Here is an 11,473-nt window from a genome sequence, read left to right as displayed (position 1 = left end):
CAGGAATGCTCCATCTTCCCTTACGGAACTGTGCATCAGCGCTACAAGACTGCCCAAGAGACCAGTTCTGGAATACGGCTGCAGTTTAACTTGCCTAGTTACCTTCCCTTAAGAAATCCTTGGGGTAATCCATGATATTTTACATCCGTATTTACCTAAGTTTATACATTCAAGACTCTTAATTCTTGCCTTGAGTTTGTTATCGGGATTAACTATTGATGACCATAACTTATTTTAAAATCTATTCTTTTTTTAAAAATAAATTAAATTAAATTAATTATTATTATTTTTTAATTTGACGAGAGAGAAACACAGATAGGGAAAGTGAGATAACAAGTCGCCAGGTCTGGGACTCGAACTTTGACGGCCATGTGGCAGTCTATTACCTTAACCACCATGCCACCTGGTGGCCCCCATGACAGTAACTTAAAATAAGGTAAAACTTTATTCTTTATCACTTAAAAGTTAAAATGGGAGGTTAGGATGGATGCAACTTTCCACAAGGTCAAGAATCTTATCTTTTCTGTCTTGGTGCTGTGTTACACTTGGCCTTGATGACTGGCATAAGATTGTTTCCCTTTTTTTAAGTTTTTATTTGGCAGTTAAGCTGTGTGTTTCTCACTTTCTGGTTTTTGCTATAGGGCACGTGTGCTTGTCAGAGAGAGAGAGAGAGAGAGTGAGAGCAAAGGAGAAAGTGAGAAATCACCCCCCAGAGGGGATGGCTACACTGCAATCTTTTCTCATCCATTTCTCTTTTTGGGATTTTAGGCATACTCTCATCCATATTGGCAACCTGTTTTTCAAGCTGCCAATCTGGGACACGAATGGCTCAGTTGGCCAGGTGGTATCCAGTGCCTTAATTGCCATGCTACCTGGCTGGCCCCAAGCTGTGATTTTTTTTTTTTTTAATTTAATTGAGAGAGAAAGAAAGAAAGGAAGAAAGAAAAAGACACCCAACAGAGACCTCATGCCCCAATCTACCCATGTCAAACATCCCAGATCATGGGCACACACATGCACAAGATGTGTTCAGGGAAGGCCTGGGACATGAACCCAGGACCTTTCCCATATGGGTCCATTTGCATTACCATTGCACCACCACCTAGTCTCAAGCTGTGATTTATATATATATATTTTTTTTAATAAGAGGTAATAATAAATGGCTTCCAGGGCCATCAGGTGGTGTGGTAGTTAAGGGCGCTAGACTCCCACATGACTGACCATGGTTTGAGTCCTGGACCTGGCGACTTGGTTTCTCACTTTCCATCTCTCTTTCTCTTACTCTGTCCCTCCCTAGTCAAATTAAAGTAAGTAAATAAAGTTAAATGAAACAATTCTTTTAAAAAAATAATAAATGGCTTCCCTACATAGCTCAATTTTTACATTTGCCACAATAGATTATCTTTACCATTGCGTGGTATTTCTAATCTTCATAGAATGTAAAACCCAGATCAGGCTATTAGGTTGATGATGTAATCACCCCATATGGGTTTTAAAATTATTAATGATGTATGTGGCCAAACCTAGTTTTGAGGGAAGTTGAGAAACAATCTTTAATCTACATGACCAGGCATGCAGCAAAACTTCTGAACGATCCCTTTATTTTCATAGTCTAATTTAAATCTGGGTGCTTCCTTAGGAAGTTCCTTTCCCTATAGACTTCTCAAGTAGAAGTAATTTTGCCTCTCAGACTTTCATGTGCCGAAGGCCTATGTCTTTCATTACTGTGTCTGGACAATTGATTCTCTTTCCTGTCTAAAATCTCCTAGTCCCTTTGAAACAAGTCCTACCAGATTTAACCACTCTCTCCCTTGCCTTTTTGTAGTCACCTACAGATCTCTTATTTCTCCTCATTCAATATGTTAGTACTGGCTAACCATCAGTATTCACCACTATTCTTGTCATTATTCTCCGTAATTTAAATATCCATAATCAACCCCATCTATTCCCTGGCCCCTCAGTTCCTTGACCTTGGCTACCCACTGTTACAGTCATAACCTACCTGGTCATTTAAAATATCTGTACTCTCACCAAAATCTGTTATATTCATCCTATTGTCTAAATATCTCCATTTGTTTTTGCTTGTTCACTTCCTCTAAAATTTTAGTGCTTATAAATCTTTTGTAAGACTTCCAGGCTATTGAATCTGTTGTACTGTCTTTTCATGTTCTTGTTAGTTTCATTTTTTAAAAAAATGTTTTCTTATTTATTCCTTCCTTCCTTCCTTCCTTCCTTCCTTCCTTCCTTCCTTCCGAGAGAGGTACAGGAACTCCCAAGAGGTCTTCATGTCATGGTCTACCCCCAATCTTGGCTGATCTGGATCAGACAGGTGTGCACACCTGAAGAGCTCAGGGAGCTGGGATGTAAACCCAGGGCCTTTCCCATGTGGGTCCAGCTGCATTACTACTGTACTACCTCTTAGCCCATTAGTAGTTTTATCTTATCCCATGGCTTTGACTATGACCCTTGTGCTAATATCCCTTAAACTGATATCTAATTGGTGTCTCCAACTCTTACCTTTCCCTTGATTTCAGCCTTAAATTTCTCCCTGATTTCTCCATGGGGATGTCTAATAGACACCTCAGCAGGCCAGCAGGTAGTGTGGTGGTTAAGGCACTAAGCTCCCACATGGTTTGCTGTGGTTCAAGCCCTGGACCCAGCAGCTTGAAAATTCCACTGGATGCATGTGCATGTATGCCCAAAATCCCGAGAGGAGGATGAAGGAGAAAGAATTGCAGCGTTACCATCCCCTCTGCATGTATGATTTCTCACTTTCCCTCTCTCTCTCCAGTGAGTGCATGTACCCTATGGCAAAAACAAAACAAAACAAAACAAAATAAAGAAAACATCAAAACTTTACATAGCCATAATAGTATTTTTGATATCACTCTTTTTGACTTGCTCTTCAGTCTTTCTCATTTCATGGTAATTTCTCATGACCATTTTAGATGTAAGTTGCATCATATCACTCTTTTGCTTATAACTCCTTAACTGGCTTCTTAGTTCATTCAGAAGAAATACTGAATTTTTATTATGATTTTTTTAAGGTTCTTCATGATTTAACCCCTCTCTCCTTCCTTAATTTCCTGTAAGTCCCTTCACTCACTCTGTCTCAGCCATATCTGCCTTTGTGTTCTGACTCAGCTTTGAAAGGATTACTGGCTGGTGTATTTAGAGTAGTTTGAAGGGGTTAGTATAGGAGGAGCAGAAAGATCAGGTCCGGGGCTACTGTAATAATTGAGGCAGGGGATGATGGTGGCTTTGTGCTGTGATGGAGGTACTAAGAAGTAACCAGATTTGGAGTGTATTTTGGTGGCCGAACAGTCAGATTTTAGTGGGCACATCTTTCCCTTACCACATTGAATGAAAGACAAGTTATAAATGTTTTTATTAGCAAAGGCATAGGTGCTGCTACCCGTTCCCTACATAAATTCGCAAAATTATCTAAACTCTAGAAATTTTCTTTTATTTACCCTGAACCTCCACCCCCACCACGACACCTAATGCCACTGGTTAGTGAGATCCTTAGTGACCAATGCCCTTGGGCAGATACAAACACCTCAATGTAGCATTCAAGCAATTCTGCACTTCCTTGAATTGGCTATTCTCTAATACTACTTTTTCCTTATTTCTTCATTCAGTCTCACATCAAAGTGCACATATTCTTGCAGATGATTCCAGCTCAATGACATGAATGGAGATCTTTGTGAGAGTCTTCCCAGTGTAAAGATGCTGCCCTCTTTCTTTGATTCCTTGTACTGTTTTTCCAAGTGACTGGTGATTCCATTCTCATGAAAACCATTAGTGCCTTCACTTTTCATGTGGGATTATAATTTCTCATGGTGAGAAATTATTCTAATTATTATGGATTTTAGTAGTTTGAGGGTTTCTAATATGAAATACATCATGCCTTTGCCAAAGATCTTTTAAGTTTCTTATTGTAACAGTATATTCAGCTTTTATATATATGTTCTTGTCTGTTGTGTTGTTTGTCATTTCCAGAAGCAACAATTTGTCTGCCTTTATTCTTTAAAAATTTTTACAAGCTGAGTAAATTTGGACTATTGAGAAAAAGCAGCATATTATAAAATGTTATTTATTTATTTATTTTTTTTCCTTTAAGTAGAGGAGATCTGATGGAAAGAAAAAAGGCATTCTGAGAAAGGTGCTGAATTCTTAAGGATCAAAAAGTAACCCTATGAAGTGGGCCTGGGAGAGATCATACTCTAGCTCTGGCTATGCTATGTGTAGTTTCATACTTTCAAAATTCAACAGAAACCACCCAAAGAGACCTGGAAGAGAGAGAAGTGAAAAGAGTGCTTTGAAATACAGCTTTACCTAGTACCTTGCTGATTTAAAAGTCTTGAGGCCTACTGAATTCTTATCTATAGTCAGCACCCCCTTTGATGTAGTTAACAGTAATTTTCGACTTGCAGATGTTTTTTCCTTTAATTATACTTTAATTTGATTTAGTCTTTTCAATTTAGGTTGGTGATATCACTCAGATAAAATTCTATAGTACATTTATAGTAACTTGGACTCAGAAAATTCAGCACTTTCTTTATTTGCACTTTTTGATGACATGGTTATTTGGAGAGTATTACTCTTCTTTATTCATTTTAATTTGGCAGTTACACTGTGATTTTTATATAACTTTTAGAAGCAGTTTATGACCTTTTCCTCTCAAATAATTTACTTATTTTTCACATTGCTACTGTGGTAACTGTAACTGTTGGGCATTGTGTCTTCTCATCACAGAGTGCTAACCCCAGATTAGACCATTAGGTTGATATATAATTTCCTTGAGGCCATTAAGGCTCTCAAAAAGTTTAGTTTAACCCTTTTTTTTTTTTTCTTCCTGTATTCCATGCCAGATGATTGAAGGTGTTGCTGTGCTCTTTGGGGTACAGAGATGTTATGGTTACTTTATTTTTTTGGTGTATATCTGTTTGTGTTTAATATTGATCTTATATTTTCTCCCCTTTATTTTTCAGTGACTATAATCAAGTGACATTTTAAAATTTGCTGGAAGTGGAGACATGAGACTGAAGATATCTCTCTTAAAAGAACCAAAACATATCCTTTTAGCATTCAATAAATCTTATTATGTCCATCCTATTATAGCATTGTTAAATGTTTTCTATTTTTGTGTGTTCTAGTTGGAGAATTTTAGTTCCTTTGATTATTAGCTAAATATTTAAGATTGGTCTGGACCGTGGCACAGTGGTTAAGTGTTGTGTACTGGGAGCTGGATCCCACATGACCTACCTCAGTTCAGTAACATGACCTGAACAACAGGCCAGCTGCATGCACATGTGTGCCCTAAATCCTGGCAGGATGGAGAAAGGGAGATTAAAAGAAATGAGGCCTGACCGTGCACCATTCAGCGGTGTGGGGAGTACTGTCTTTATGTAGGTGCATGTGCCCTCTGACAACAATCTAAAAAATTAAGAAAGAAAATTGAGATCATATGTTGCAAGTAATTCTCCAAAGTAAACTACTTATTCTAAATCCTTCAAATTCTTATTGACATTTAAAAAAACTATACTTAAGTATTGTACTTAAGTACTTAAAAGAGCAGTTTTTGTTTGGTTTGGTAGGATCGTGAAGAGAAGTTTTTTTTTTTTTTTTTTTTAAACTGCCAGAGGGTGTATGTACTCGCCAGAGACAGACAGACAGGGAGGGGAAAATCACCTCCCCCAATGGGGCGTAGTCATGCTACAATTCCATCTACTCCATTTCTCCATCCCTGTCAGGGTTTGGGACACAAACACTGGTGTATCTTGCAAGCTGCTGAGGCCAGTACTCAAACCATGGTTTGCTATGTGTGATCCAGCTTCCCGTAACCACTAGGCTATGGGGCTATTACTCCTTTTTAATTTTATTTTATCTTTTTTAAAAATTTTTTTAATTTTTTTGCTATAAGGCATGTGTGCCAGAGAGAGAGAGAGAGAGGGAGAGGGAGGGAGGGAGAGAGAGAGAGACAGAGAGAGAGAGAGAGAGTGTGAATCACCTCCAGGGGGCATGGCTGTGCCACAGTCCCTTCTCTTCCATTCTCCTCTCAGGATTTTAGACACATACACAAAAGCACCTGGCTCAGGGATTTTCGAGTCACCAAGTCTGGGACTCCAACTGTTCAGTCAGCCATGTGTGATCTAGCCATCTTAACCTTCATGCCACCTGCTTCTCCACCCTTATTAAGCCAAATAATTTCTTTGCTAAGTGGGATCTAGTATGTGTTTATTTGAGTTCTGCTCCCTTTTTATTTTTTATTTATTCATTCATCTCTTTTCATTGGACCAGAGAGGCAGAGAGAAAGAGAGAGAGAGAGAGAAAGTGAGAAAACAAGCCACCAGGTTCGGGATTCGGAACTGTGGTCAGCCATGTGGGAGTGTCTGGCTCCTTAACTACCACTCCACCTGCTGGTTCACTGAGCTCTGCTCTGTTTCTTTACACTCATGATAAAGTAGAGAACAAGCTCGAGGAATCCAAGCATTCAAACCTGTGTTATTTCACATGAGAAATTGACAATCATTAGTATTTTCTTTAACTCATAATCCTATGTTTTGTCAACAAGCCTATATGTGTATGTCAAATAGTTGTGATTAACTTCACTATCATCTTCTTATTCATTTAGACCAATTTTACAGACAGTATTATATGTGGACATTATTATATATATATTATAGGTCTGATAATGGGATAAATAAATAGAAAATAAGGGGTGAGAAATGTTAGCAGTTTGACCTTACAGCATTCAAAATATAAGATCATTTTTATAGTGATTGATTTTTATTTCATCTTACAAGACATTAATTTGCAATGGATTCAAAATAAAGAAACATCAATTCCTGGCCCTAGCAAACTTTATCAGAGATAGGGAAGTAATAATTTAAACATTTGATCAAACTTTTGAATTTATGTGTTTTCATTTATATTCTCTTGTCTGCTGATCTAACTCTTAAGTGAAGATGTAATTATTTTTATTTCTCCTGAGCTCATTTTTTTCCATTATTGTCAGTGGGCATGTGTACTTGACGGAAAGAGAGAGAGACAGAGAGAAAGTGAGAGAGAGACAAAGAGAGAAAGTGAGAAAGCGCTCCCCATGGGGCATGGTCTTGCCGCAATCCCCTTTCCTCTAATTCTCACCTCTTGGGAGTTTGGGCACGAATGCACATGCATCTGGTGTGTCTTTATGCTACTGGCTCTGGGACTCAAACTACTCAGTTGATGTGGGAACTTAACTACCATGCCGCCTACTGGCCCTCTTTAACTCATGTTTACTGTCTTTTCAAAGTGTGTGGTTGGTAGTTTATACCATACCTGATTTTATAAATTTTGACCTTGTCTGTTGTCTGCTTCTACCCTTTCAAACCAAAGAATAACAATCTTTTTATACTCTTTTAAGCTGGCAGTCCTCTCCTTTCTCCTGTAATTTTAGTTGACCTATTTGTTTGAAGATAATGTCATACTAATCTGATGTGCACTGGTAACAATTTATATTGGAATAAGCTAATTTCTGTTTATTTGTTTATTTTAAATTTATTTGTTCCCTGAAATGGAGAGACATAGTGAGAGACAGATACAGCAACTGAACAGCATCCCCCAACACTGTGGTCTACCCCCAACCAATCTGGATCATAGACGCATGAGGTGGAGTTGATAACCTTTCCATGGTCTGCTTCACAAAGCATCACATTTTACCACTGTGCACCATCTGGACCCCAGTACCTCTTGATTGGGTTGTGTGTGTGTGTTTTCTTCCTTTTTAGGTTTTTACTTAACATCATTTAGACAATAGCCAATTATATTGGGATTTTTCATTAATAATCTGGTGACATCCAGGTCCTTTTGTTTAGATTGTGTGTTGAGTTCTGAGTATTCCAGTACCACTTTATTACCTATTTGTGCAGAGTCTGAAGATCTTTCTATAATCTCTTTTTATTTTTTAGTTTTAGCTTAATCTACCATATTTTGAAGTCTTAAAAAATCTTGGGGGGGGGCAGCAGGTGGCATGTGGAGGTTAAGGTTGCTGGATCACACATGGCTGACTGAGTGGTTTGAGTCCTGGACCCAGCAGCTTGAAAATCATGCCAGGCATATGTGTGTGGGTTTGCCCAAAGTCCCTCAAGGAAAATCAAGGAGAAGGGTTTACAGTTTCGCCATTCCTCCAGGAGGTGATTTCTAACTTTCCCTGTCTCTCTCTCTCTTTCTCTCTGGTAAGGACATTTGTTTTCTAAAAGAAAAGAAAAGGCCTTTCCAGAATAATTAACGGCATATTGTCTCCTTCTCTCTTCTGAAAAGACTTTTAGATAATCCAATAAAAGCATTCTTTTCTCAGCCACTACGGTGCAGTAGTAACACAAAAGCCCTTCAAGGCAGAAGTCATATGATCCACTGTGGTGGATTTGGATCCTTAGGTCAGCCTGAAAACATGCCTAGCATGCCCACCAGTACCCTGAATTCTAAGGAGCTGGAGAGCTAAAGAAAGAGGAGCATGCCATTGTGAGACCCTTTTGAAGGTGCTCCTCTTTCTCTTGTGCATAGGCTCTCTACCATTAAAAAAAGCATGGATGAGAAAAGAAGAAAGTAAAAGCATTATATAATAACAGTAAGAAAACAATCTAACAAGAAATGATCTGGCAATGTAGAAATCGAGCTACAAATGAGAGGAAACCTCCTCTGTAAATGACAGGTTAGAACACGTTCTCTTGGCACACAGTTCTAGGATAAGCAGCCTGTTCTGAAAGAGGAAGCTAGGATCACTCAGCTATCTCAGTTTACATAGAAATATGGAAATTGGTAAATCAGAAACTGAAAAGAATGAATGAAAGGAAGAATGTCAAGGTTCGTATCTCATCCAGCACTATATGTATTTTGTAGGTGCAATAAATTTTAATTGGATTATTTTCAGATGTTACTGTCAAAATTTCCATATTGCCAGCTACAAAAAAAGAAAGGGGCCAGCTCTATAGTCTAGTAGGTAAAGGAAGTAGATTCTACATGGCCCATCATGGTTTGAATTCGACCTGGTGGCTTGAAACATACCAGGCACATGTGTGTGCATGCCTAAAATCCAAATAGGATGGAAAAATGGAGAAAGGATTACAGCATGACCATGGCCGGTTGGTGGGAACTTTCTCTCTCCCTGCCCCCCTCTTTCTAGCAAATGCATCTGCCCTTGGGCATTGAAGGAAGGAAGGAAAAGAGAGAGAGGGAAGATTTTAGTTTTAGTTGTTAAGCCATGGGGTTATTCCCAAGTGATTGTTATACTATGTTTAAGCATACATTTTATTGTTAGATTTCCATCTTCACTGCACACTTCAATTGTTTTTACTTGCTAAAATAATATATGATTCTTCTTCTTTTTTTTTTTTTTGGAGAGGTTTTTGCTATAGGGTGCGTGCGCTCACCAGACAGACAGAGAGATAGAAAGCAAGAAATAACCCCCCAGGGGGGATGGCCATGCCGCAATCCCTTCTCCTCCATTCTCCTCTCGGGATCTTGGGCACACACGCGCCCGGCGTGAGTTTAAGCCACCGGGTCCGAGATGCGAACCGCGGTCAACTACGTGGGAATCCAGCGACATAGCCATTACGCTAACTGCTGGTTCCCAATACATGATTATTCTAGTAACTTACATGATATAGGATCAGCCCCTTGGTACAGTGGTGAAGTGCTTTTCACAGGAAGCCAAATCCCAGGTGGTCCATCCCTGGACCCTGTGGGCTTGAAAAACATGCTGGGCTGGCTGGCAGGTGGCATGGTGGTTAAGAATGCTGGACTCCCACATAGCCAACCGCGGTTCAGGTCCTGGACCTGGTGACTTTCTCTCTCTCTCTCTCTCTCTTTTTCTTACTCTGTCCCTTTCTGGTCAAATGGTTCAAATCCCAGCCCTTGAAAAACATGCCAGGCTGGCACATGCATGCTCAGGATCCTCCTGACTGTATGGAGGAAAATAAGATTGCAGCATGACTGGGCCTTATTGTGGGCATCTTTTCACTTTCTCTCTCTCTCTCTCTCTCATGCACGTGAATACACCCTGTGGCATTAAAAAAAAAAGAGACATATACATGAAGACAAATGTAAAGTTCTTTTTTTCTCTCTCCATTCCCTCAGCAGTGTAACGCAAATCCTATCATCTCTTTTGCTCTATTAGGTTTCTTTTCTGTACTTTAGACCTTGTTTATAAAATATTTTGTAATACAAGTTTTACATTTTCCATGTAGTAAAAATCTTTTTACCCCTTTTGACATCTGGATTTCTTTGCCTTTCTTAGATGCTTATTGTGTTTTCCATTATAGAGAAGAATATGGGGGCCAGCCAATGGTATTGGTAATTAAAGTAGCTGGATCCCACATGGCCATTGGTGCAGTTCAAGTCCTGGACCCTGTGGGCTTGAAAAACATGCTGGGCTGGCTGGCAGGGGGCGCGGTGGTTAAGAATGCTGGACTCCCACATAGCCAACCGCGGTTCAGGTCCTGGACCTGGTGACTTTCTCTCTCTCTCTCTCTCTCTCTTTTTCTTACTCTGTCCCTTTCTGGCCAAATTAAATAAATAAATGAATGAATAAATAAGTAGAGTTAAATGAAATAAGTCTTAAAACAACAACAACAACAACAACAACAAAAAACACCATGCTGGGCACGTGTGTGTGCATGTCCAAAATCCCAAAAGGAAAACTAGAGAAGAAAAGATTGTGGCATGACCATCCCTTGTGGGAGGTACTTTCTCACATTCATTCTCTCTCTGTTTCACACTAGTGAGCACTTGCACGTGTTCTCTAGGATTTTTGTTTTTTTAATATGACGGCCAGTAGGTAGTGTAGAGGTTAAGGTGGCTAGATCCCATGTGACCCGCTTCACAATTTGAGTCCCAGACCTGGTGACTTGAAAAACACGCCCGGTATGTTATGCATACCCAAAATTCTGAGAGGAAAGTGGAATAGAAGGGATCGTGACATGGTCATCCCACCTGAGGTGTCCTTTTTCGTGTGTTTTCTCACTCTGTGTCTTTCTGGTAAGCACATGTGCCCTATAACAAGCAAACAAACAAAAAAGCAAAGCAAAGAAAGTCAGAAAATGAAACATATATTTAGAAGCTTGAAAATGTTTGGCCCAATTTTATTTCCTCCCTATAATCTGCATGTGTGGATTATTTTCTATATTAAGATTTGAGATTCGTGTTGTTTTACCTCCTTAACATTGTGCCACATCAAGAATTAGTAAGCTGTGTGGGCTGGACCACTGCTGAAGAACTGTATTCATGCAGTGATGATCACCAGATAGTGAAGTGGAACTTGCTGACCGGCGAGACAAGTCAGATAGTAAAGCTTCCTGATGATATTTACCCGATTGATCTTCACTGGTTTCCAAAAAGTGTCGGCATAAAGAAACAGACTCAAGCAGAAAGCTTTGTCCTCACAAGTTCAGATGGTAAGTTTTCTTTTTTTTTTTTTTTTTTGAGAGGTTTT

General features: G+C 39.3%; 1 protein-coding gene across 1 annotated transcript in view; it reads left to right on the top strand.

The window, feature by feature from the left end:
• IFT80 (intraflagellar transport 80) overlaps window positions 1–11,473 on the top strand; it is a 94,320-nt gene that overhangs the window by 8,102 nt on the left and 74,745 nt on the right. Inside the window, exons 2-3 of the mRNA XM_014581939.2 lie at window positions 4,995–5,076; window positions 11,214–11,435. Of these exons, the coding sequence (XP_014437425.1) occupies window positions 5,040–5,076; window positions 11,214–11,435 (259 nt within the window). The 5' untranslated portion in view covers window positions 4,995–5,039. The remainder of the gene's footprint in view (window positions 1–4,994; window positions 5,077–11,213; window positions 11,436–11,473) is intronic.

Source organism: Tupaia chinensis, unplaced genomic scaffold (genome assembly GCF_000334495.1).
Source record: "Tupaia chinensis unplaced genomic scaffold, TupChi_1.0 Scaffold141305_1, whole genome shotgun sequence".
In the NCBI taxonomy this organism is placed as follows: Eukaryota; Metazoa; Chordata; class Mammalia; order Scandentia; family Tupaiidae; genus Tupaia; species Tupaia belangeri.
This window is presented reverse-complemented; position numbering and strand designations above follow the sequence as displayed.